This window comes from Miscanthus floridulus, chromosome 8, assembly GCF_019320115.1.
Source record: "Miscanthus floridulus cultivar M001 chromosome 8, ASM1932011v1, whole genome shotgun sequence".
NCBI classification, from domain to species: domain Eukaryota; kingdom Viridiplantae; phylum Streptophyta; class Magnoliopsida; order Poales; family Poaceae; genus Miscanthus; species Miscanthus floridulus.
Window position 1 is genome coordinate 217,022,315 of NC_089587.1, and position 27,087 is coordinate 217,049,401.

At 48.7% G+C, this 27,087-nt stretch overlaps 2 protein-coding genes and 1 pseudogene across 2 annotated transcripts; 1 reads left to right on the forward strand and 2 right to left on the reverse strand.

Moving 5' to 3' along the window:
- The first annotated feature begins 13,816 nt into the window (after window positions 1-13,816).
- On the forward strand, window positions 13,817-14,727 carry LOC136474959 (uncharacterized). The gene is made up of 3 exons (XM_066472519.1): window positions 13,817-14,174; window positions 14,274-14,363; window positions 14,535-14,727. Exons 1-3 carry the CDS (start codon window positions 13,941-13,943, stop codon window positions 14,610-14,612), a joined length of 402 nt encoding a protein of 133 aa, XP_066328616.1. The 5' UTR covers window positions 13,817-13,940; the 3' UTR covers window positions 14,613-14,727.
- Window positions 14,728-14,884: 157 nt separating this feature from the next.
- LOC136474958 (uncharacterized) lies at window positions 14,885-17,660 on the reverse strand. The gene is made up of 5 exons (XM_066472518.1): window positions 17,198-17,660; window positions 16,687-16,793; window positions 16,229-16,597; window positions 15,614-16,124; window positions 14,885-15,363 (listed from the first exon to the last, which is right to left on the reverse strand). The coding sequence occupies exons 1-4, from the start codon at window positions 17,418-17,420 to the stop codon at window positions 15,615-15,617; spliced, it is 1,209 nt and encodes a 402-aa protein (XP_066328615.1). The 5' UTR covers window positions 17,421-17,660; the 3' UTR covers window positions 14,885-15,363; window position 15,614.
- Window positions 17,661-17,767: 107 nt separating this feature from the next.
- Window positions 17,768-20,023, reverse strand: LOC136470641 (uncharacterized; annotated as a pseudogene).
- Window positions 20,024-27,087: the final 7,064 nt, after the last annotated feature.

A 27,087-nucleotide genomic window follows, 5' to 3' on the forward strand; every position in this document is an offset into this window, starting at 1 on the left:
TCATCCATTCCGACAGGTGGGACCAGGGGCTCTTGGGTCACTGACATGTGGGTCCGGTCAAAGTCAACATCAAGTCAATGAGTGAGTCAATGGTCAATGGGTTAGGGTCACTGACGTGTGGGGCCAGGGCTACTGACGTCAGCAGCTGACGTCATCGTGACGTCAGCATGACGTCACCTCGGCTGTGATGTTGCTGACAGGTGGGACCCGTGGCATGACGTCACTCACTGACATGTGGGTCCCGAGCCTCTGTGTCGCTGACATGTGGGGCCAGGTCAACTGTCAACGTTGATCGGTCAACGGTCAACACGGACCGGGTCCGAACTGGGCCGGTTGGGCCTGGTCAGGGCTGGATTTGGGCTGGGCTCAGCCCGCCATGTGTCGCACGAGGAGGCCATCCACATGGCTCATCTAGGCTCCATACGGGCTCGGTTCCAGGCTGTGGGCGTGAGCGTGGCTCACGGTAGACCAAGATGTGCTGGTCCATGGACCTATGGCAGGGTTCATGGTGGACCAAGTCCACTTCTCTTTCCTTGGGCATGGTCTTTGTGCACCGGGTGCAGGCGCGGGTGGCTGGCGAGAGGAATTCCCCTGCTTCCATTTCCGGCGCACTCCTACCGGTGGTGAGCTCACCGGCGAGCTCCTATGGCGGTGCTGGTGTCCAATTGAGGTGGGGAAAAGCTCCCCCACGCCATGGCGACTATGACGGTGGGGTTGGGGCGATGGCTAGGGCTTCCTAGGGCTCTGGCCACGGCGGTCAGCGGCTCGGCGGTGCTCGCTGGTGGTGAGGTCACGCGTGTAGGCTCCCTGGTGGCTCGGCTGGGCGGATAAGGGCTTCTGTGGGTCCGTGGGAGCACGGTGAGGGCATCCAGGGCTCAAGGCGGGGCTTCGGGTCCCCCATGTGGTCGGTAGGGGCTCCACGGCGTCCACGGTGGCATGGTGGCAACGGCGAGGCACGCAGGAGCACCACGGGGCGCCGGTGGGGCGGTCTTAGCATGGTCGTGGAGGTGCGCGTGAGTGCGTGTGTACCCAAAGGTCGGAGATGGCCTTGGCCTATGCGCTCCCGGTGTGGAGCGCCACGGCTGGAGCAGCATGGTCTGGCGGCGAGCAGGGAAGGACCAGGCTCACTGTTGGTGTCGTGGGAGATAGGGTGGTGATGCAGTGGCGGTTCGAGGCCGTGTAGCTCCGGAAGCAGTGCAGCGCTGCTGTAGCCGATCGTGGCGTCGGCTCCTGCTCCGGCGGCTTCGGAGGTGCTCCGATGGCGCCTCCTTCTCCCTCCTCCCTCTCCCTTCCTTCTTCCTCTCCCTTCTCTGGCTCGGGTGTGTAGTGGATGGCCACAAAGTGGTGGTGGGGCGATGAGAAAGCGCTAGGGCTCCCGGGGCCGGAGCTTTTATAGCCGAGCTCCATGGCACCCATGGCGGACGGTGATCGAGCGGTGGAGGCGCGTGCATCGCATCCAACGGCCCACGCATGGTTGCATAGGCGCGGCGCAAGGGGACAGGGCCAGGAAATTCACGTGACCCCCTGGCCCGCACCTACCACGCCGATCGAGGCTTGGTCGGAGAGGTGTTCGGCGTGGGGAGGAAGACGACACTGTTGCCGGAAGTGGTTGACGTGCGGGACCTAGTTGGCAGCGGCAGCTGGTGGCGCAGATGGGCGCGCGGGCATGAGCGGCGTGCTGGGCCGGCTCGCTAGGCCGCATGTGCGCGCTGTGGTGGAAGGCAGGCGCGGTTGGGCTGGCTAGGCCGCGAAGCCGAGCAGGCCGAGGCGGCTTGCGAGGCCTCCCTCTTCTTTTTCTTTTTCTATTTTGTTTTTCTTCTTCTTCGTTTTGAATTCAAATTTGTTTTAGAATTTGAATTCAAATCTGGTGGAGTTTTTGTTATACAAAAATGGAAATAGTTTTCTCTTTAAGCATTTATTCTTTGGTTTGATTAATAATTACTTTATGGTTTATTTCTTTAAAGGAGTTGTTAGGCATTACATAAAGCAAATAGAAATCCAAATCACCATTTGAGTTAACAAGGTATGATATATTTTATTTGTTAGTATCTAAATAAACATAATTAACAAATGACATGCCATGTTCATGAAATTGTTTAGTTGGGTTACAATTAATGCAACACCTAGGGTTGACTCCTACCGATATCACTTCAACATTGCATGGGGTTTTGAAGAAAAAATTTGTAGTTGTGATTTTTGGTGTGTGGATTTTTGGGTTGTTACACGTATCTTTCTCAGCCATCGTGATCCAAGATTTCACGAGTTCAGCGATCTTGCTCATTTCGATCAGGCGTGTGCAGAAGGACATGATGATGAGCTCTTAGAAGCTCTTGAGGCCAGCCCTGTAATTGAGAATGGGAGGGTGTTCAATGACCTCCCTGCATTGAAGAGGTGGTTGCAGGCGTTTGCAGTGATACAAAAGAGACCTTACAAGGTCTTGCATTCATATGCGGAGCGCCGTTACACAGTTATGTGTGACAAGCAATGCTGCCCATGGAGGGTTTGTGCAAGGAAGCAAATGGTCATCGAAAAGTGGAAGATCACAAAAGTTGTTGGGCCACACAATTGTGCTGACCATGAGCTGACACTGAGGCATTGGCAGTTGACATCTACCCTCATTATCAAGCGGTTGATGGGAATATTACAGGGAGAACCCAACATGAAGGTCAGGACAATTATCAGGACTGTTGAGGCGTTGCATGGAGGTTATGTGATAACTTATGGTAAAGCTTGGAGGGCTAAGCAGCGAACGTGGAAGATGATATATGGGGACTGGGAGGATGGGTACGAGCAGTTGCCAGTACTTTTTAATGTAATCAAAGCGGTGAATCTAGGCATGCATTATGAGTACATCCCAAAACCAAATGTATAGAAGGATGGAAGGCAAATATTCTTTCGTGCTTTCTGTTGCTTCCCTTAGTGTGTTGAGGCCTTTAGGCACTATCGTGCTATTTTCTCCATTGATGGTATGTTCCTGATTGGCAAATATCAGGGCACACTTCTTATAGCCATATCCTGTGACGCAAACAACAAGTTGGTTCCTTTGGTATTTGCTTTGGTTGAGAAGGAGAACAATGACAGTTGGGGATGGTTCTTAAGGTTAGTCCAAATACACATGGTTCGGCCTGGTAGGGAGGTTGGCATCATATCTGATAGGCACCAGGGCATAGTTAATGCCATACGAGAGCAGATAGAGGGGTATGCACCTTTGCACCATCGTTGGTGTACTCGACACATTGCCGAGAATCTACTCTAGAAGGATAGTGTGAAGGGTAACTTTGATCTATTCTAGGAGGCTGCTCGACAGCTTGAGGACAAGTACTTTCAGAAAAAGTTGGAGCAGGTTAGAACCGCATCAAATGCAGAAGGTAGACATTGGCTCATTGGAGAAATAGACGAGAGCTCACGATGCCGGTGGATGGAGGTATGAGTTTCCGTGCAGCAACATGGTGGAGTCATTCAATAAGTTGCTATTAGGGATATGTGGTATGCTCATGAATGCAATCGTTCAATTCACCTTCTATAAGCTTGTTGCCTGGTTCAATGATCGATACGCCCATGCATTGAAGTTACGGAGTGATGGAAAGATATAGGCTCCAAAACTGAAGGCACACGTAGAGAAGGAAAATGAAAGGGCTAGCACACATGAGGTTACATGCTTTGATCATGCCACATGGAATTATTAGGTCGAGCATAGGGGCGGTACAATGTCCGACGGTGAGGTTCGAGAGTCGAGGATGCATGTGGTTGTCCTCCAAGATTTCAAATGCACTTGTGGTAAACCAAGGCAGTACCACTTTCTTTGTTCCCATTTGGTGGCAGCAGCTAGGCATCGCAACTATAATATCGCGAGCAGGATACCTCACGAGTTTAGTGTCGACACACTTGTGCACACATGGAGCTCTCGCTTCGTGCCTTTTCGGGACCCTAAAGAGTGGCCTCCATATGATGGGCTGAAGTACATTGCGGATCCAGCTTACCGTTGGAACAAGCGTGGATCAAGGAAGAGGATGAGGCATAGGATGGTTATGGATTAGATACCTGGAAGAACGAGGCGTGGGAGAGGAACCCCATTTGTTACTGACCCCGAGCAATATGAGTGCGGCAAGTGTGGTAGACTTGGCCACAATTCACGAAGTTGCCATTGTCAAATTAGTGAGGTGCGATTATTGGTTGATTATGTTACTTAATATTTATCGTATTCATTTAATTAAATATGCATGTAATTGTGTCAATTACTTATACATTTCTAAGTTCATGTTTCATTGCATATTGAATTTCTAATTCATTGACTTTTTTGTAGGATGACGCAATTCCACCTGCTCGACCCGACGTATGAGGAGACCCACTAAGGACGTCTCATAGCGCAGGGGCAGGTAATAATATATATGTTTTGTTCAAATTTTGGTGGGCGTACATGTGTTCGTGAAGTAACAGGAGACTATGTTTTATTCCATGCAGGACTTCCGCTCCTTCGTCAGAAGAACAGAAAGATTTTTGACTGGTAGAAGCACCACCAGTCCTTCATTGAGCAATGGGAGGAGATGTACGACAACGTGGACGAGAACAACGAGCCACACATGAACCATGAGTTCAGGCGGTACCAAGCTTGGTACCAGCGTACGACATGTTGTAGGCTGAGGGTATAGTGGTCCGGAGATGACTACGCCGACATCGAGTCCTCTGACGATGAAGACATGACATACGACCAATCTACTCGTGCAGGAAGGCAGGTGGAGGTAGGACCGATCAATGACAGAGTGGTAAGTCAATTGCCTTATTTTTCTACATTAAGTTGCTTACCAATACATTAGGCGTTCTTGGACCGACATTAGGAGTTATCTATTTTAGTTAGTGCCACCTTCGAGCCGTATCACCCTTATAATACGTTAGATTCTTGTACAAAAGAAAACAAAACCTATTGCTATCTGTTCAGAAGTATTATTACTGAGAACTTTGTTGCAGGGCAATACACTTTATGCTCCGTTGAAGAGATTGAGTGCATTCGCCCGAGAGTCAGGAATGACTACATGCTTACCTTCCTAGACATAAGATTCAAAATATTCTTTTAAACATATTATTAATATATTAGATTCTTTCAGTTAATATAATTTTGTACAACAGAGACTGTCATGTCGGCTACGTCGTGTGGCTGCTCGTTGTGGTTGCAGGACAGACACGACACAAGACGTGTACGTTCCTTCCGCAGGCAGAGGAGGCTTGGGTTCCTCTAGCCAAGCAGCTATAGGGGATGGGGATGAGGATGACGACGACGACGATGATGTCGACTAGAGGCACGAGAAGCTTGGCCCCTCTTAGCTCCATGATGCTCCCTCGACTCAGCCTACACCGCCTCCACTAGGTGACGCCGTCCGCGTTACCCTTACACTCTAGGTATGAATGCTCTCGGTCATAGGGGTAAGGGCAAGAGTAGGAGGCAGTGATGGTTGTGGTAGATGTTAGTATGCACTATTATATATTTTGTATTTACTTTCCTGTAACTATTTGGGACTGTATAGACATTATGGACTATTTGGACTGTGCAGGACATGTTATATTGGTTGTGATCTTCGTTGTGGTTGCATTTTGCTCCTTGGATGATTAAATGTTTGGAATATATAATGATGTCTCTGTTTGTAACTGTGGATGCTCCTGAAACAAGGGAAGCTCTTGCGAATTTTTTCTGTTAATCATTAATCATACTACACTGCTAAAAAGGCACAAATGTAGTACACAGATCAAATGTAAATTTATTAGAACGTGTATAGTCCAATCGTATCGTACAGACGCTTTGCAGATGAATCTAGGGTTACCAAGCAACAGTGAACGAACCTAGGCTTTTCAGACAATAAAAATAGACTTTTCAGATATAAGGACAACAGTGATTTATCACTTCACTAACATAGTACTGGCATGCAAGGAAGCACAACTCCACTCCATCTCCACCATCCATCTTATGACTGTTTGATCCAAGGGCTGAGGTGAAGAGGCACACAGATCACTGACATGACACATTAAGAGGCCTCCATTCCTCCTCTCAACCTATAAATAACCCCTCACTCCCTCTCATTCACACACAAAACAAGGAAGAAGAGCACTCCTTAGCATTTTCTTTCGTTGCAGTACCAATGTCTGGAGGGTCATCTAGAGGGAGAGAAAAGGGGAAGGGAACAACCATTAGGTGGGAGAGTCCTCTTGGTCCCAATTTCTTTAAGGAAGCTCTTTATGAGAGATTCCCAGTTGAGAGCAAAAGCGATTTCACTAAAGAGGCACCACTGAGAGGATACAATGAACGGAAAGAAGAGTGGCCAAAATGCATGCATGGTGAGGACTGCCTAGTGCAGATGTTCACCGAGGGAATAAATAGAGGTCATCGTTTCTTCAAATGCCCGCAAGCATGGGTACTTGTTATTAGTATTTGTTTCTTCAATATGTTCCTCATTTATACAACTTACATGACATACTTATTGTAGTCTTCCTTGTTCAAAGAAAACTGTGGGTTCACTAGGTGGGTCGATCCTTGACCTATTTATCAGTATGCGGAGTACATCTACTACCTGCAGGACCGTATCTTCGATCTAGAAAGAGAAGTTAGCAGCGGTTACAGGGACGACGGACAAGACGACAACGACAACGGTGCCGATTAACAGGAGGCACTCTACAATGATCCATATTGCACCTGCCCTAATCATAGGAACAAGGGTCCTCTGCCGCCACCACCACCAACAATGGGAGGCTACTTTGGAGAAGGTGCAACACAATTTGATATGTGGCCACACTACTAGGACGACTTTATCTTATTCACATGGCACATCTATGTGTTTGTTGTTTGGTTTAATTACCTAAGGCATGTTAGATTTAGTCGAAGGAATTATATACCCTAGTTCGGTACATGATCTCACATGCCATTTCATGTGTTTTGTGTGTTGAAAAGGCTCAAATCTAGTATACAAATTAAATATAAATTTATTAGAACGTGTATAGTCCAATCATATCGTACAGACTTGGGTTAGGAGTCCCGACTTGGGTCAGGACTTCCGACGGCCACAATCACTGCGCATGCTAAGTGACTGGGCGTCAGGACTTCCGGCATGAGTCGTGACTCCCGACTGTCGAGAGTTCTGGCTTATGTCGGGACTTCCGACACCAACAGTCATTGAAAAATATTCTACGTGCTCGTGGAGTGCTAGAGTGTCTTTCTTTTGATTTTATTTTTATGCTTGAGCACTATATCTTTCTAAGACCAACTAAGTTTACATCCCTCTTTATAGTATGGCGGATCCTAAACTCAAAAACATAAATAAAACCATTGGAGAGCGCATAATGAGTAATAGCTACGACATATCTCATTAAGATCATATTAGTCCCTAATTTGGATGTCATCAATACACCAACACCCACATAGGGGGCAAATATGCTTTCAAATTCTTAGTCTGAAACATACTGAGTAAGCAACTCATCATCCGAGTACCAGTCCTCTACCATAACCCTGTTGCTGTGGCTAGACTCACCTGCGTTGCTCTAACCTGCCTATCGCCTATAGTAAGCAGCCTCTGCTTCATCTGCGGCTGCTGCGGCCTAAGTGAAGAACGCATCGTCATTCTCCTCTGCCTGCAAGCCCACCTCTGCTAGAGCGATGAGCTTGCTCAGTCTATCAGTGTCGTAATCAACCTCCTTTGCCTTCAAGCCCGCCTCTGCTAGAGCGATGAGCTCACTCAGTATGCCAGTATTGTCCTCAGCCTCCTGTGCCTATAAGCCCACCTTTGCTAGAACAATGAGCTTACTCAGTCTGCTAGTGTCGTCCTCATCCTTGTCCCCCTCATCAGACAATACTATCAGTGATTGAACGGTGTGACCAGCTCACGATCTATGCTCATCTAACTTCTTCTCATACATTGCATAAGCCACCTCCGTGGCATGTTCCTCGCTGCAACCAATCCCTTCATGTATAAAATACAATCAGTTAGCAACGTGATTATATTACATTTAAAATTAGGCAACGAAAAAAGGCTTTCAAGCACTCACTGGCATATAATGCAACAACATGCTCGTTCAAGACCTGCATCTGTACTCTTGTCTCCTCCCTTACCTCCTTCCTTGCCCTCTCCTCCTCTAACGTCATCCACCTCTCCAATCCTCATTTGTTAAGCCCAACATCGATCGGGTTACAAATACCGCGCTGTTTAGCAAACTCACACATCTTTTCTTTGTGATGTTTAACGAATAGTTTGACGTAGTCAGGTCCATATCCCCTCTTTCGTGCAATTACTTGCCTCTCCTTCAGTTCATCCAAGAACTTAGCTTGACCATCATAACATTTCCACCTGCATTTCCTAGTGCTCTGTTCAAAAGAAATATTATATCATATATGTCTTAGCAAAAGAAACAAAATACAATTTCATGTTTACCACAAAAATAACCAACCTCATCATACTCAACCATATGGCCGCAATAATGGCCTATTCCAAGCTCCGAAGGGACTAGGCCATAGTTGGATTTAACACCACATTCGCACATGACAGGAGGTGCTTTGTAAATTACCCTTTCTTTCTTCTTTTCCTTAACCTTTCGTGGTTCTTCCGGCCATTGGTTCTTAGGACCATACAATCACTCCTTGAAATGACACTTTGCCATTGAAAACACCTAAATAAGGTGACATTAGTACATGAACACATATAGCTCAACATTTCAACACATACACTTTGCACTTACTTCATGCTTGTTTGGACACACAAACTCCAACGTATTCTTAAGGTTTATCACAACTCGATCTCCACAATCGCACAGAGGAGGTTCCTCGAGTCGTCTATCTACGGCTAGGTGCTTCTCCTTAGCTGTCATTGGCGGAGGGTTAGGGGGGTGGAACCCATCGCTTCAAGTGCTCATGTGGATGTCTCCATCTAAACCAATCGTCGAAAAGGAGGTACCTAGGATCAAACTTGTCTACACCGTCGATCCACTGAAAGACAAAGCACCACTCATGGTCCTACACAACAAGATTCCAACAAAATATTAGTAGCATACTTATACAAATAAAGAAAAAAGATAGTGGAAATAATTTCTTACATTAAAACGACTGCATGTGTAGAAGCACCGCGCCGCTGTGTCCGGATGTTTCGATTGAAAAATATAGGCCGGGAAACCACAATCACAGTTGGGGACAGGGAGGTCAGGAGGGACGGGGGCATCTTTGCTAGACACGTCGGGGTATAGTTCTCGAGGACGACCCTGTTTTTGCCAAAACTCCTCCCGAAACATTTCTTGCATCTAACAAAACGGATGTAATTTAACAAACATAAATTAAAATATCACAAATAAATGTCAATGAGAACCATAACTACAATACAACTAATTTCGTTCTAAGAACCGAAAGCAATTAACATTAAACCCTAAACCTAGGGTTTCCCATTTGATGCACAACAATGAACCCATAACATAACCACATGCGCCTAAGTTTGCTAGCTTTTCCACGCATTGGCATCATCCTACGGTTGTATAATACAAATATTGAGGGACAGAATGAAACCCTAAGTAATGACGATTCTTAGTTTGAAAAATCCGACTAATATATACCGAATCGATGCGAAAAGTAGGAGGGGAGCGAGAATACCTTGCTCTCGAAGATCTACGGATCAAATCAAAGTTTTCAAGGTCCAATATGCCGATTCGTGAGGTAGGGCGAAGTGGGGAGGGAAAAAACCCGAGAGGGAGGAGAAAGAAGAGGAAGAAGGCTCGGGCAGGAAGGTTGGGCCGGGGTTAAAACACAAGCTCGGCGCCGTAGATCTTGGCGCCAGGGTGACTGGCGTCGAGCTCCCTGCCATGTCACCTCCACGTTGGTCTCGAGCCCAAGAGCTTGGCGCCAGGGACGCTGGCGTCGAAACGTGTTAGCTCGGCGCCAGCATCGATGGCGCCGAGCTAAGGGTCCAGATTCTGAAATCTTTCATTCAAGGACGTATTTGTGAAAAACTTAAAAAAAAAAACTAAAAAATAAAAAATTCGGGGGGTTCTGTGGGTCCAGGGGGCAGGTAGGGTATGCCTGCAGGAGTTCCTTTTATAATTAGGACACTGGAGCAGAGTATCTAATTACCGACCAGGACATTACTTAGTCAAAGTAGGATGCATAGGGCCCTGGCCTTTCTTTCTTTCTTGGCCTCTATACTAAAGGAAAGAAAAGGATATATTTTGGCAAATGGCGTCCACGCATGATTGTAACTTTGTAAGATTGTGCCGTCTCCCTCTCAGTCAAGTCAGTGAAGGTTGGTGCTTGTTTATTATATATATATTAGCTAACTTTCACATTATGATGTTTGATGTATATGCTAAAGCTAAAAATAATAAAGCACCGATTATAAATGGCGAAGACAGCTAAAAATTATGATTAGAATTTGTCTTCTGAAAAGAATCCCAACTGTTTACTCCCTCTATTCCAAATTACAGTTGGCTTTAGTTTGTCCTAAGTTAGATTATTTCTCTAACATTTACCAAGTTATGTGTATTGATCACATGCTGTCGCGTACGTAGTTGTTTTAAGTCAAGCTTATATAACTCTGACCATGTTTGTTGTAATTATGTTCACATAAGATGTTTGAAATACATATATAGCAAAGCTAAAAACAATAAATGTACTAAAAAACGGGGTAAGAAAGCTCAAAATTATGATTTGATATTGCCTTATCAAAATATATAATCCCAACCGTGAGACTAATACTGTTGTAGCATTATTCATGGTAATATCGTTCTAGCTCGGTCTGTTCGTTGGTTGGTTTATGGGCTGGTTTGGACTGGCTGGTGCTGGTTTGTTGTGAGAGAAAAACACTGTTGACTGGCTGGTTTGGGCTGGCTGAAACCAACAAGCGAACAGGTAGTATATGAACCAGCTCACTCAGTTTTCTAAGATGACTGTCGTGCACCAGTCTCACTCTCTTTGGTGCACATTGTGTGAAAGGCGCAACCTGCCGACGGATATATAGCCCTTGGCATATCAAATTCAGTGCTACCACTTTCAACTATCAAGGAAAAAGATGCAGTGAACATGCTGCTTAGGATGATGTCATGATCCAGCCTGACCATGACCTTTCTGTAGTTTACCGCCGGTAATGTTCGACTACCTGTTTGCCACGATATACATATAAAAAACACGCATATATTAGTAGATAACAAGGGAGAGAAAAAAGATGGTCTTCTGTAACTCCGATGGACAAACCTGAAATCCAGGAGGGTCAAAAAGACAGGCAGGCAAGCTAGCGACCAAAAACCCGCCCCCAATTTTCAAACGAAATTAACATCACATCGTGATCAGATACTATACTCGATCGCTAGCACTACATTAATTTGGACAACATTGCTTTCAGATCTCCCCCCCTTTATCTCGCTAGAAATGCAGCAGACGTCCACCTCAGACAGGTGTCCCGCGGAGAGGAGGATGAAGAACAGGTCTCTGAGAGGTCAGCAAACTGCTCATAAATAAGCGCAAGCCAACGGATCAGCTGCCGTCACAGGCCCACGGCGACGCGGTTTAACAGCCTAGCTCGCAGAAGAAGAAAATGCCCCCGATATGATGCCATCACTTTACGAGCCATCCGTCCATCTATCAGCTCGTGTTTTTTCTTTTCTTTTTGGGGTTCGTCGGAATGGATGGATTGTCAAAGAGGAGGGAAATGGACAGCAGGAGTGGTTAACCCTTGCATTGCAGGCGTATCTTTCAGGCCTCGCGGCAAGGAGCTGGACTGCATTAGGAGCAGGGGACAGCAATGGGCACGGGGGAAGCTTCCTGTTACGTGCGAGTGTGCAAGATGATTCGCGTCTTGCCTTTTGGGCGATCGTTTTTCTATTGCGCATGTGAGGGGGCGGTGTTCAGTGTTAACCTGGCTAGCTAAAGTGGGAGAGAATTCTGCCGGCTGGAGGACTTGCAGGGTATCGATTACCTACTTGCTTGCCTAACAGTTGGGATCCCTGGAGCAAGCCAGGCGTTGCGTTTCTGTAGCTTCGTTTAGGTTTCAGATCTCCTGCCCAACTTTGTGAAGTTACTATTTCCAGATATGCATGTATGTGTTGGTACTTCGTAGTTGCTGTTAGGATGTTGGAAACAAATCTTCTATTTACCTGTTCAGAAAAGAGTGATGCCAGGAAAAGATTGCAACTCTTCTTGCTCCAGATATGTATGTGTTGGTAGTTTGCAGTTGCTGTTAGTATTGCACATATTTCTTCCACTTGTGTGTGTGCTCTCTGACCAATGGTCAGCGATAAATTTTGCCAAAGAGGAGCAGGCATTTTGCTGGAGCCAAGATTCAATTGATCATCATTTATGACACCCATCTAGATCCAGAATCTGGGACGCTAGAATTTCGGCTCTTTTGTACTTTTCAGATTAATATATCCACATCAACTGACAACAGTATTCAAGACCATTTCAAAGGCCTTATAGACAATTAAACAAGGCTATGTTTCAAGAAGAATTAAAAAATAGATGATGAATATGGGCTGCAAAGTTTCAGGAATTAGTGACAGCTATCCTGCAAAAACTTTTTACATAAAGTGATTCCAACTAGTACCAACTTTTACAATCAAACTACCTAAAATTAGTGCTTTCAATTATCACATGGGTGATCTGACTTTTACAGTCACTAAATACTGGTGCGTGCTAACGAGTCTCCATCTACACCATGATATGGGCCACAGAACTACAACCCATGGGCACAGATCAAGCTATACCTAGTCTAGTATTTCTAACTTTTTTTTCCTTAGATATTCCATGGTGAATTTGTTCGAAAGATGACTATATTGTAAACTAGTACTAAGACCAAACAGTCTAGAAAACCTCCCGGTGTAAGGTTACAATATAGTATTGCCCAGATATTCTGGTAAAAGAGGGTCTTATAAGTAAGGATGTGATACTGGTACGTGCATTTTTTTTGGAGCAGTAGAGCTCCTCTGCAGATATCCGCCTATCCCCCTCATGGTGCGTTGATAGTGCTTAACAGCAGATGGATTGCTGCTAGTATATATTCTGCAATCTCCAAAAGATAGTGAAAAGTAATACTGCATTCATCATACCTCTAACTGAATGATATAGACTGTCCTAATCAAGAAACTATAAGATAGTTGATCAGTGTCTAAATATAACAGTATAATTTTCAGTACACTAGGAGGGCCTGAGTGTCCATGTAAAATTATTTTGACTCCCTAGGGCGTCGCTAAGGCTTGTTGTATCAAACTGTTCTTCTGCCTTAGTACAAAGACGCGTAAACCTTTTACGTGATCGAGAAAAAAAACTATAAGATAGTTCTATATTTACCAAGTCATATTGATAATACATGTATAAATCATATTCCCAACAAATGGTATTTCCAAAATAAAATTTTGTCCAATAACATGTGTGGGCTAATGTCATGTCACTTACTTAAACTGAGTAATCTCTAGTTATTTTTTCATAGAAATTATACATTTTTTGTCCCTAACATTCATTATAAACCTTATAATTAATTTTGATTTAACTTTTTTTGAGAAACAAGTAATTTTGATTTAACTGAATATATAATGGAGGCTAAGTTCAATCAAATCTAACGAAGACTGTAGGCCTGAGATCGGCAGATCTGGATCGATCTCTCTCTAGCGCTCCGTTGAGACTTGAGAGAGGGTGGCTAGCCGTGAGGGCGTGTGGCCGAGGCCCATGGAGGTGTGATCGTGTGGAGTTTGGAATCACAAACGGGCCAAATGACTTAGGCAGCGCGAAGCCCATATGCAGCCCTGTCAGCCTTTGTCCTGCAAGCGTTTGGATCACAGCGCCCGCGGGCCGCAGACGAGCAATCTGCCAATCTACCCCACCAGACCCGCGCCGCCGTGCCTCAACCGCTTCCGCGGACGGCCAACAACACGTCTTCCGGTCTGCCCCGTCGGCGATAATCCGCCGCCGAGCAAAGCAGCCGATCCGAGACGAGCAGATGGCGGCGGCGCTGGCCGCGCTCCCCCGCGCCGCTTCCTGCCTCGCGCCTCGTGTCCGCCAGCCTCCCTTCCGCGCTCTCTGCGCCGCAGCTGCGCCCGGGGAGGCCTCGAAGCGGAGGCTGGTCCTGTACACCAAGCCGGGGTGCTGCCTCTGCGATGGACTCAAGGAGAAGCTCCACGCCGCGTCGCTGCTCGCTGGCACGCCCTACTCCCTCGCGTCCCTCGAGCTGCAGGCAAGCCAATTTGCTCGCCCTACTGTTTTGCATTCCAGTAACTAGCTCGTTCCGATATGGATGGATGGATGCTTGACTTGGATTTTGGATGCGGATTAGGAGAGGGACATCACGACGAATCCGGAGTGGGAGCGGCTCTACCAGTACGAGATCCCAGTGTTGGCCAAGGTGCTCCCCGACGGGACTGAGGTATCATCATCGCATTACTCTCTGATTCGATTTGCTCATCTCTAGCTATTCGAATTCAGACTTACTCACTATATGTGCCAACTAAGAAGCTTTTCAAGCATTCTTGCAAATAATACTTTGATTGGTGGTGCTCCTCCCTGAGTGTTTTGTCGTTCCACACTCATATTGCAGGAAGTACTTCCCAGATTATCGCCACGTCTAAGTGTTGAGCTCGTACAAAAGAAAATTTATTCTGCGTTTGATCAGTAAGGAGGCATTTTTGGGGGAAAACGGCAATTCTATTTAATTAATTAATAGCTCCAGCTGTAAGATTGTCAATTGTAATACTTTCTTGATTGAGATACATGAATTTCAATTTGCTTGACTTATGTTCTGTAAGGATTTTTTTTAGGTTCGTTCATTGCTTTGACGAAATATAATAATATATGGAGTGACATCCAAATACTTATGTTGGTTCTTAAGAATTTATGTCACACATGACGGTCAATGATGTCACAACGAAACACGGATAACCGAACAGAAATACCATGCGGAATCACAAGTGCTGCTTTTCTTTTTTTCTTCTTGTAAAGAAGTGAAATCTAGGCAACCAAAAGTAGGACATGAAAACAGAAATAAAAATAGAAAATTCAATGCAGGAACAAGTTATACCAGTAAACCAACATGCACGTGGCTCTTTGAACTTTTGTTAGAATGATTCTTCATGGAGATGCATGAGTTGGGAAAATTATCATAATTGACAGATGGCCAGCCATTTCTTTAGATGTTGCCATACTATTATACATGGAGTTCGGGAGTTATCCAGCTTTCTGGCTACTAACTTCCCATTTTCTACTTACACTTGACTGAGATTTCTTACAGCTTTAGCCTAGGCACACACAGCTACTTCATACCCACCTTGGTGTAACTAGACAGCTGCATCAAAGGGTCACACTAGATGAACACGCCTTGCAGGGTTTTGGAAACTTATTGAACTTTTGAGGCACCTAGAGATCAATCACTGCAGAAATAATTAAGGCATGCAATCAATACACATGTATCCAAAGCCCTGTATCCATTTGGTGCAGTCTATTCCAATTTTGAGGTAAACTCAAGCTTCATACTCAGATTGGATAACTTTGAGTACTTGCTATTGCTTCAATTTTGAGTACTTGCTATTGCTACAATGCTATGCATTTGCATTAAATCAACCTTATAACAATGATTGCGTAACTTTGAGGAGTGCCTAGAAAAAACCCTAAACAACTCACTTCATTTTGGTTTGGGTGCTGGTGCAGTGAATGTTGTTGCTGCCACTGCAATACTGTTTTTCTTGTCCTCTGTGTACTTCCTATGAAACCATGTTGACAATTGTGGAGAAATAGTCTTGGATGATACATGCATTAATCTGCGATGTTGAGTGGTTTCATTTTGAATTTTAACCAAAGGAGGGCATGAAATTTCCCCGTAAGGATAGGTTTTTGGGTGCTCTGATATTGGAGGCCAGAACAGGGATGGCATTGATGTTGGAGGCAAGCTAGGAGCACAGGGTGGAACGAAGGTTTGTAGGAGTGGAGACAACGTCAAATCCATAATTTTGCCAAAAATTGAGGTATTTAGGCCAAGGTTCCTTGCACTCCATTCTGTGATGATTTTGGCTAGCTGTTTCAGCCTATAAGTTCCTAGATAAATGATGTGGTCAATGGAGGAAATGGAAACTTGAACTGTAACTGGTGCTGCAACTGTTGAGCCATTCATATTTGTTAACTCGACATATAATTCCTGCATGTGCATACATAAGCTGTGACTTCATGCCGATTATTTTAAAGAGAACAAAAATCAATATACAAGTGATTTTAGTGAATGAGAGGGATAGAGTTGGTAACCTCATCTGGTGTTTGCTCCAATGTGGATCCAAGCTCAGTCTTCATCTCCTCAAGAAATCCCCTTATTTCATGTATGGTTGAGTTGAGCGTGATGTTGAAGAGAGGTTGTCTTGAGTCAGCATGTGAAGCATTAAGTGGAAGCAATACCGTAATCCCTCCTGGGAACCCTAGAATCTCCAAGCAAAATGTGTCTCCAAAAACAGATGGTGTCAAAGATAAATTCAGCTGGTGTAGTGTAAGTTTTATCAAAGACGCTCTCAGTGCATTGATGGATTTTGTGCTCATGGAGGTATTTCTTGGGTCTGGAAGAACACCAAACTTCACATAAGTGGTATCTGTATATATGTATGGCCGCATAGAAACTGAAACCTGCACGATTGTTAGCCAATATTCAGGTGCCTGTTTGGTTTGAGTGCTTGAGAATTTGATTTTTTACTGAAGTGGAGTTGAGGCCATACCGTACTATTGGGGACACCTATTTGGCTATATATCTCTTTTTCGAGCATTCCAGCTTGTGAAGCTACCTGTGAGTGTGGTACTGACAAAATGAAGCCTGCCTCGATTTCTGCAGGAGAAATGAATGTTTGAATGTTAAAGAAGGCTAGAAAGAATTGGAAAAACAAAAATTGCTTATGTTATCTGTTTGGATCAACTACGGCTAATTGTTAGGTGTAGCTAAAATTTGCCGATGTGTGTTTGGATCCCTAGCTAATAGATGTATATATCCATAGGAATGGACAATTAGCTCTTGTTAGGTGGTTGTATCTGGCTAACGGGCTAACAATCAGCCAGGGGGGCTTTGCTAATTTTAGCCTTCGGATCATCTAGGACTAATCTTTAGCATCTGAGAATTAGCATCTGGTATCCAAATAGACCCATATGCTGGCCTGAATCTCTGATGGCTGATATGGCTATCTGCTAGAACTTTTGAATTAATTCTTCAACGTGAGAGGAGGCCTCTGGTCTTACCGGCGAGTATGCCAGGATCATCAGGGATGTCTCCTGATGCTCGGAGATGAAGCAGCAGGAAGAAGGCCGAGAGGAATCCGCTGACTGCCAGGAACAGCACAGAGACGCACTTCCCGTTGACCACCTTTTCAACGACTGCGCCACACCGGCAGCGGCTGGACCTGGTCGCCGGCGCAGAGTTGGGGAAGGCCTGCTCAACCTCAACGCGACCGGCCTTGCCCATGGTGAGTGCATCTGTCACTACTCACTAGTCTCTCTTAAGCTCGTCAGTGGAGACATAATCACATAGCTGGAGCCTGTAGGCTGTAGGCGGCGGCTGCGTTGCGTTGGGGAGCAACTGGAAAGCTGGCGCCGGGGCTCGTCGCCGTTGCCGCAACGGCGACGGGAATGGGGATGGGTTTGGGTGTCAGGAGCGTTGGATGGGAATGTTCACAACGATACAACATAGGCCGGCTGTCCATGGTGGTTGGTTTAGTTTTGAACGTAGAAAAAGGTCTTTTTAGCTCCGGTTGTTCTGACTCTCTGTCCCACGGTTTTTTCCATCTAGTAGTAATCAGCCTCCTCAGAAAGTCAGAAGTGATGCTGCCACTCCAGCTGCAGCTGCAGCAAACACTCCTGCATTTACTGATTTTGTATATAGAAAGGGTGACGCTGTCATAGATGCTAAGATGCTGTCCTAGATGCTAAGATGTTGTTCTAGCCAGTTAAGGATGTTGTTCCTGATGCTGTTCTTGAGCAACAAGACCTCTGTTGGCTGATATTTATGGGGCTGCAACATATAGTCCTTGTGGCTGCATGGTGGTCTTGTTGCTCAAGAACAGCATCAAGTACAACATCCTTAACTGGCTAGGATAACATTTTAGCATCCAGGACAGCATCTTAGCATCTATGACAGCATCTGTTTTAGCGTCTTGGCATATGCTTGGCTGGCTAGCAGCTTATAAATATGTATCCCCAACCTCTTAGGTTGGCATGACATTTGTGTGAGAAATAAATCAGAAAATTGCCCCAACTTCTAGTGTCATCCTCTCTCGATGAGAGTAAGAATTCTGCTACTACCAAGAGTAAGAATCCAGCGACTAACAACTGGTATCAGAGCCGTACTATCCTGTAGTCTAAGCATCTCCTGCTCATCTCCTTTCCCAGTAACGCAACAGCCCCAGCTGGGAGCAGCAGCAGCTCCGGCCGCTCCTGCTCACTCCTCTTCTTCTGCGTCTGAAGCAGCCCTCTCCCCACGCAGCAGCCCTCCGGTAGCGCGTTATGTCCGTAGGATAGTCTCAGCGCTCGGTCGCCTCGAGCACGCGGCGTCGGCAGGAGGCCGAACTTGCCGCGGCAGAGGAACACGAGCGAGCGGCGGCAAGGGCATCGAAGCTGGCAGCGGCGGAGCTGGCAATAGCCAGAGCGGAGGCGAAAGCAGCGGTGGCGGCGGATGCAGCGCGTGCGGCGGCAGCGGAGGTCGAGGTTCTACGCGGCAGCATCAGCAGCTCCATTTCTACTGACGACAGCGCCGACGCAGACCTCGAGCTGCTGGGGAGGGAGGCAGCACGAGCGCGGGTGGCACAGTGGGTAGCCACGCACGCCCATGAGCACGGCGGCAGCCCAGACAGACGCGGACGCGCCGGCGGCGCTCCTAGAGGAGGCGCGCACGGTGGTGGCGCTCCTGAAGGAGGCGCGCACGGCAACGATGGCGGACGGGTCGATGGAGAGCGCGGCCTTCACAGGCAGCGTGGCTCTCTCTCCCCGGATCAATACCGTGGTTACCACGGGCTCCAGGCTGTTGTCAGGGACGTCGGCCCCGGCGATGGGTGGCCTACCCTCACTAAGACCAACTACGTCGAGTGGGCTGCGGTGATGAGGGTAAAGCTCCTGGTGCGGCACATGTGGGAGGCAGTCCGGTACGGCAACGTCGACTACGACCAGGATCGACATGCGCTGGATGCCTTCATCGCTGCAGTCCCGTCTGAGATGCAGTTCTCGCTTACCAACAAGCGGACTGCCAAGGAGGCTTGGGACGCCATCGCTGCGGCACGCATCGGTAGCGACCGCGCCAGCAAGTCCACACCACAGGCACTTCGCAAGGAGTGGGAAAACCTGGCCTTCAAGCCAGGTGAGGATGTTGATAACTTTGCTCTCCGTCTCAACACTCTGTTACAGAAGATGGTGCAGTTCGGCGATGACACCTACGTCAAGGAGAGAGCTGTCGAAAAGCTCTTCCGCTGCGTCCCTGAGAAGTACAAGCAGATGGCTCGCTCGATCGAGTCTCTGCTAGATCTCTCCACGATGTCGATCGAGGAGGCGATAGGCCGCCTCAAGGTCGTCGATAGCGATGAGCCACAGTCTCTCTCGAGGCCCATCACCACTGGCGGGAATCTCCTTCTCACTCGGGAGCAGTGGGTTGCCTGCCAAGGTAACCGGAAGAAGGGGAAGCCTTCTTTCGCGATAGGCGTCCGCAAGCGTGGCAAGCCGCGCAGAGACACCCAGGCGAGGGTGCAAGGATGTGCCGAGGGTGATGCCCGCGGAGGCGCCTAGGGTGGCGCCGCCGGCAAGCACAAGCCGGCACGAGACGACACCTGCCGCAACTGCGGCCAACTTGGCCATTGGGCCAAGGACTGTCGATAGCCATGACGTGGCCAGGCCCATGTCGCACAGGCGGAGGAGGAGGAGCCGGCTCTGTTCATGGCACATGCAAGCATCAAGCTACCTCCAGCGGCACCAGCCGCAGCGGCTCTCCTCCATCTTGACGAGCCAAAAGCACATGCCCTCCTCGGCGACGGCTCCGGCAACGACAAGACTTATGGGTGGTGCCTCGACACCGGGGCCACCCATCACATGATTGGTCGACAGGAGTTGTTCACCGAGCTTGACTCTAGCGTCCGAGGCTCCGTCAAGTTTGGGGATGCCTCCGACATGGAGATCAAGGGCGTCGGCTCCGTCACCTTCACCGCCGTGTCTGGTGAGCACAGGCTGCTCACCGAAGTCTACTACATCCCCACGTTGAGGAACTCTATCATCAGCTTGTGATAGCTGGATGAGAACGATTCACGCGTGGTGGTTGAGGATGGAGTCATGATGATTTGGGATCGCCGTCGTCGCCTTCTTGCCAAGGTAACCGGGAGCGCAAATCGATTCTACGTCCTTAACGTGCAGGTGGCACAACCCCTCTATCTCACTGCTCGTCGGGATGACGAGGCGTGGCAGTGGCACAAGCGCTTCGAGCACCTTCACTTCGAGGCCCTGAAGCGGCTCAGTGCCACGGAGATGGTGCGAGGCCTACCGTGCCTCAACCATGTGGAGCAACTCTGCGACGTCTGCGTGTTGACGAAGCAGAGGCGACTCCCCTTTCCCCAGCGGGCGAGCTTTCGAGCCAAGGAGTGCCTCGAACTTGTGCACGGGGACTTGTGTGACCCGGTGACACCGGCCACACCGGGAGGACAACGCTACTTCCTACTGCTCGTCGACGACCTCTCCCGCTACATGTGGGTGATGGTCCTCGGTAGCAAGGGAGAGGCTGCGGACGCCATTAGGTGCGCACAGGCTGCTGCGGAGGCGGAGTGCGGCTACAAGCTGTGCGTGCTGCGCACCGACAACGGCGGCGAATTCACGGCGGCTGAATTCATGTCGTACTGCGCTGATAAGGGCATTCAGCACCACTACTCCGCGCTGTACAGCCTGCAGCAGAACGATGTCATCGTGCGGCTCAACCAGATGGTTGTGGGGATGTCTCGGGCCCTTCTCAAGCAGAGGGGATGCCAGCTGTCTTCTGGGGAGAGACGGTGGTGTCGGCCGTCTACATCCTCAACCGCTCGCCTACTAAGGCGCTCGACGGTAGGACGTCGTACGAGGCTTGGCATGGGCGCAAGCCGGCGGTCTCCCACTTGCGGGTCTTCGGCTGCCTCGCGTTCGCCAAGGAGCTTGGCCACATCAGCAAGCTCGACGGCTACGCGGAGGGCTTGAAGGCCTACCGCATCCTCGACCCAAAGACACAGCGTGTGCGTACGGCGCACGACGTTGTGTTCAACGAAGGGCGAGGATGGGCGTGGGACAAGGCGGTGGACGACGGCTCGGCTCCGACGTACGACGACTTCACTGTCGAGTATGTTCACTTTGAGGGAGCTGGGGGAGTAGGCAGCTCTTCTTCGACGGGCGCGTCTACCCTAGTCCCCGAGCCTCCACCGACCCCGGCGCCTACTACTCCGACAGCACCACGCTCTCCAGCCAGGACCTCGGCAGCGATGAGTTCTTCGCCGGCTCCACCATAGCCGGCAACGCCATGCACTCCAGCACCAACAGGCACCTCTCCAGGCACGTCTACTCCAACACCAGCTCGTGTCGAGCATAGCCCGGTTTAGCTCGCTACTTCGCTCTCTCACGACGAGGAGCGCATCGACGTGTACCACGATGGCAAGCCGTTGCGGTACCATATGATGGAGAACCTTCTCGGCGACTAGCCAGTGCTAGGACTGGTGCCTCATGACCTGGAGGTACAGTTACACCTTGCGTGTGACAACGGCGAGCCTCGGTCGTTTGTAGAGGCCGAGAAACACGCGGCATGGCACGCCGCGATGCAGTTGGAGATGGATGCGGTTGAGAAGAACTGCACCTAGGAGCTTGCTGACCTTCCTCATGGTCACCACGCGATCACCCTTAAGTGGGTGTACAAGCTGAAGAGGGATGAAGCCGGCGCTATCGTCAAGCACAAGGCTCGCTTGGTGGCACGAGGTTTCGTGCAGTAGGAGGGGGTCGACTTTGATGACGCCTTCACTCCCATGGCACGGATGGAGTCTGTGCGACTCCTTGCGCTAGCTGCCCACAAGGGCTGGCGTGTTCATCACATAGACGTCAAGTCGGCGTTCCTTAACGGTGACTTGAAGGAGGAGGTCTACGTGCACCAGCTGCCGGGATTTGCGATTCCCGCCAAGGAGGGCAAGGTGCTCTGCCTGCGCAAGGCCCTCTATGGCTTGCGGCAGGCACCGAGGGCGTGGAATGCCAAGTTGGATTCCACGCTAAAGGGGATGGGCTTCGAGGAAAGCCCGCACGAGGTGGCCATCTACTAATGGGGTAGTGGAGAAAATGCTTTGCTGGTGGGTGTCTACGTCGACGACTTGGTGATCATCGGCACCAAGGATGCGGAGGTGGCAGCATTCAAGGAAGAGATGAAGGCCACCTTCTAGATAAGTGACCTAGGGCCTCTCTCCTTCTACCTGGGAATCGAGGTGCACTAGGATGACTTCGGGATCACGCTTCGACAGACCGCCTACGCCAAGCGCGTCGTTGAGCTAGCTGGGCTCACCGACTGCAACCCAGCTCTCACTCCGATGGAGGAGAGGCTAAAGCTGAGCTGCGACAGCGTGACGGAGGAAGTGGATGCTACGCAGTATCGACGTCTTGTGGGGAGCCTTCGCTACCTCGCCCACACACGGCCGGACTTGGCATTCTCCGTTGGCTACGTTAGTCGGTTCATACAGCGACCGACGACGGAGCACCAGTAGGCTATGAAGAGGATCATCCACTATGTTGTGGGGACTCTCGACCATGGCCTCTACTACCCTAGGTGCCCTAGGGTGGCACATTTCATCGGGTACAGCGACAGCGACCACGCCGGCGACATCGACACCAGCAAGAGCATGAGCAGGATCCTCTTCATCCTCGGCAAGTGCCTCGTTAGCTGGCGTCGGTCAAGCAGCAGGTGGTGGCCCTGTCCAGCTACGAGGCCGAGTACATAGCGGCCTCCACTGCTTCGACTTAGGCGCTCTGGCTCGCTCGACTGCTTGGTGATCTCCTTGGCAGAGACACTAGAGTGATGGAGCTCAGAATGGATAGCAAGTTCGCTCTGGCCTTGGCTAAAAGGATCAAGATGCCCAAGAGGGGAGGTGAATTGGGCTAATTCTAAATTTCTTCGTAATAAACAAGTCCTATGGTTAGCCCAATTAACCCCTTGTGCCTAGAGAAGTGTTTCTATTAATCTAACGCAGAAAAGTTTAGCAACCTAGTTCTAATCCTACTCTAGCATGGTAACTCTAGGAATGTAAATGACAAGAATTGAATTGCTCAAAGTAAAGAGAGGAGAGGAAATGCGGCGATATTTTGCTGAGGTATCAGAGAGTCGCCACTCCCCACTAGTCCTCGTTGGAGCACCCACGCAAGGGTGTAGCTCCCCCTTGATCCACGTAAGGATCAAGTGCTCTCTACAAGTTAATTCTTTGACACTCCGTCGCGGTGAATCACCCACAACCGCTCACAACTTGAGTTGGGTCATCCACAAGCTCCGTCGGATGATCACCAAGCTCCCAATCACCACCAAGCCGTCTAGGTGATGGCGATCATCAAGAGTAACAAGCATGAACTCTCACTTGACCACGACAAGCCTAATGAGAACGGTGGATGCACACTTTGCTACTCTTGCGTCACTAATGAGGCTACTCTCTTGGATTCTCAAATCTCAATCACCTCACTAGGACCTTGCTCTTCTTGGCACTCACAAACGCGTTTCTCAGCTGTTGGAATGAGCAAAAGTCACTCCACACACGAGTGGAGCTTCTATTTATAACGCAGCCTGAAAAATGAACCGTTATGTGCCTCTGCGGGATGACCGGACGCTCCGGTCATGTTGACCGAACGCTCCGGTTAGTTCAACCCACACACTAGTGTTTAAGTGTTGACCGAACGCTGGCAGGGTCCGGTCACCACTGACCGGACGCGTCCGGTCGCAAACATCCCTCACTGGAACCTTATTGTACTCGACCGAAAGCAGGATCCTCAGGGTCTGGTCAGTATTGACCGGACGCGTCCGGTCACAGATTCACTCTTCTGGAACCTTACTGGAGTCGACCGGACATAGGCTTTCAGCGTCCGGTCACTTAACCTCTCAGCGTCCGGTCACACCAGACGCAATCTCCTCGGTCAAATGAACTGACCGGACCCTGCGGCCAGCGTCCGGTCACACTAGAGCCTACGTCCGGTCAGTATTTGACCCTCCATTCACTTCCAACTTTCGATCATACGTGAATGAAGTTTGCTCCATAGGATCATAGGGCTGTTGTGGAGCTACCTAGTGCTAGTTTTAACAAGTGTGCACCACACCTAACTCACTAGACTCATCTAGGGCAAGCTACCCGTCCATACCCCCCTTAATAGTACGTCCAAAGGAAAAAACAAAGTCCTAAACTACTCTAAGTGTCTCTTCAACTCTAATCGACACTTAGAGCTAGTCATCCTTAACCTTGTCGTCCATCCTTTGAAAACCAAAACGATTTCCATCGTAGGGGCATGACATCTATGATTACCCAATCAATCTCCATTACCATGACCTAACTTAATTGCCTCTACAAAACACACGTTAGTCATAGTAATCTTGTATTGTCATTAATCACCAAAACCCAACAAGGGGCCTAGATGCTTTCAATCTCCCCCTTTTTGGTGATTGATGACAATACCACCTCGAGTATGTGAAAGAGTGAGGTTTTTGACATGCTTGGTTCATATAAGCTTTTGTCAATAAGAACAAAAGAGTTAGACAAGCTTATATGACCCAAGCCAACACGATGTACTCAAAAAGATATGAAATAAGCATAAGTACAAGTAATGAAGCTCATTTGCATCGGAGTAAAAACGCGGAAGCAAAGCAAATGAGCATGACACAAGTGATATGACATACAAATAATCCAAAATAGAGAGCACACATGTCATATATCACAATCACGTAGATATCACTATCACATAGACATAGTTTAATGCATGAAGGTAAACACACGAATGCATAATAGTAATAGTGTATCACACAAATAAAACTCCAAATGTATATAATAAGCTAATAATAGATAACTAGCTCCCCCAAAATGTTGCTCCACCTGAGTCTACATACTCGAACCCTCTCCCCCTTTGGCGTCAAACACCAAAACCTAAGGGCCAGTCGGTGGGGCTGCAGCGGACGAGTCGGGCGCTGAAGTACGAGGAGCAAGCTAGAACTAGGCACCATCATCATCTGACCCTAAGCTCTATGCTGACTGACCCTCTGTGGCTGGGAACATCGCTGAAGCGGTCTAGGTCTGAGCTGGGGCAGGTGCTGCCTGTGATGCTGCTAGTATGTCTGTCATAGGATCTGAAGATGCAACAGAAGAAGGGAGCCTCTGAGTAGTCACGGCGACGGGAGCTGCTGTAGAAGGACCTGGGGCATGCATATGTGGCAGTGTAGGCATCCCTGTCAACTCGCTAAAAGATGCTCCAAGACTCTTGGAGGCTGACGTGTCAGGCACAAATAGCGAGGATGACTGATCCAGTGTGAAGCCCGTCTGAAATGGTGTGAACTACGGGGCTACCACTGGTGATGATAACCACTGGGACACCTGTACTGTGGGAGAAGCAAACTAAGCCGGAGGCTGTCCCTGACTCTGAAGTCCACTGGGCTGTATCGCTAGAGTCGTTGAAGTGGTAGTAGGCTGACCAATATGGGGCGAAGGCTATGGCTGTGGGGCCCCAATGGCTGTCACTACATGCTGCATGAATCCCAAAAGCTGCTGCTGTCGCTGGAACTTGTCCTGATGAGCCTGAAACTGTGCAAAGTTGGCAGTGGTCTCCTGAGCCTGTCTAGCCTGATCCTGCTGCATGCGCTCAAGAATAACAATCAAAGCAGGGTCCGTCTGCGGTGCTAGTGGAGCAGAGCTAGAACTGCCGACCTCTGCATCATGTCTGTGTGGAGGCATCTGAGGAATAGGCAGGTAGTCGTCATCCGAACTATCACTAGACTCGCTCCTCTCCTGCTGAGCCTCAAGCTGCTCCTCCTCAGTAGCTGCTATGCCTCTAATGATCTCATCCTGCTGAGCTACAGACTCTGGTATATCAGGACGATGACGAGGCTGACTGGGTGCCTGTGGCGTGCTATGCCTGATCCTCTATGCCATGTTATAAGCAGGAAACTCTGTGGTGGCACCTCTGTACTCTGCAACCATCTCTAGTGTCCTAACTTGCACAGCCTTGAGAATAAGGAATGTGATCCAATATGTATATGGAAGCTGCCTATGACCCTTGAAGCCCTCAGCTATAGTATCCTCCATCTCTGATAGAAGGAGGTCCCAAATATCAAACACTGTCTGCTGCAACAGGGCGTTGAGGAGCCAAAGCTGGAGGTGAGTCAAGCCCTCTCTGTATCCCATCCTGGGAAGTAGTGTCCTCCTTATGATAGCCTCTAGTACTCTAGCTATAGGAGTAAGATCACTGGGGTTCCTCCTCGACCCCTCACCAAAGGGCTCCTTGAAGCAATGGCGCACAAGATCTATAGGGGGCACCATACCACCATGAGGACGTCTGGGAGGCTCTTGCTGTCCATAACATACCTCATATAACTTGATAGGCTGCTCCTGTAGCCTCAGTACCTCCCTGGCCCTCTGACTCATCATCTTATAGTCTCTGCCTCTGAATGCAAAGTGTATAAAGTTATGATGCGGGTCAATGTAGAGCGAAGCATAGAACTGCCAAACCCAAGATGGTACATACAATCCTATCCGGTCAATCAGATCTGTTAGCCCCAGCAGATATGCAAGGTAGGGGTGAATGTGCTCTCTAGCTGCTGCGACTATAGCCTCTATGCTGCAGACTCTCTGAGATCTGAAGACTGCTCCACTGTTCAGATAGGCATTATAGAAATCCTCCTATAGTGGCGTGTAGAAACCCTCTGCTGCTCTCTCATCCCTCCTGGGTGGAAACCACACATGAAACTCCATGAAGCGAAGCTGCTGAGCCTGCTTGGCCATGGTGGCCCTCAAGTCAAGGTGGGTCACTAGAGACGGACCCTGTGGTCTAGGCGGTGGATGAGATCCCCTCTGCTGTGTCGGTGGCCTAGGTGAGACTGGAACATGGGTACGACCAGAGCGGCGTAGCTAGGGCCGTGGTGCCTC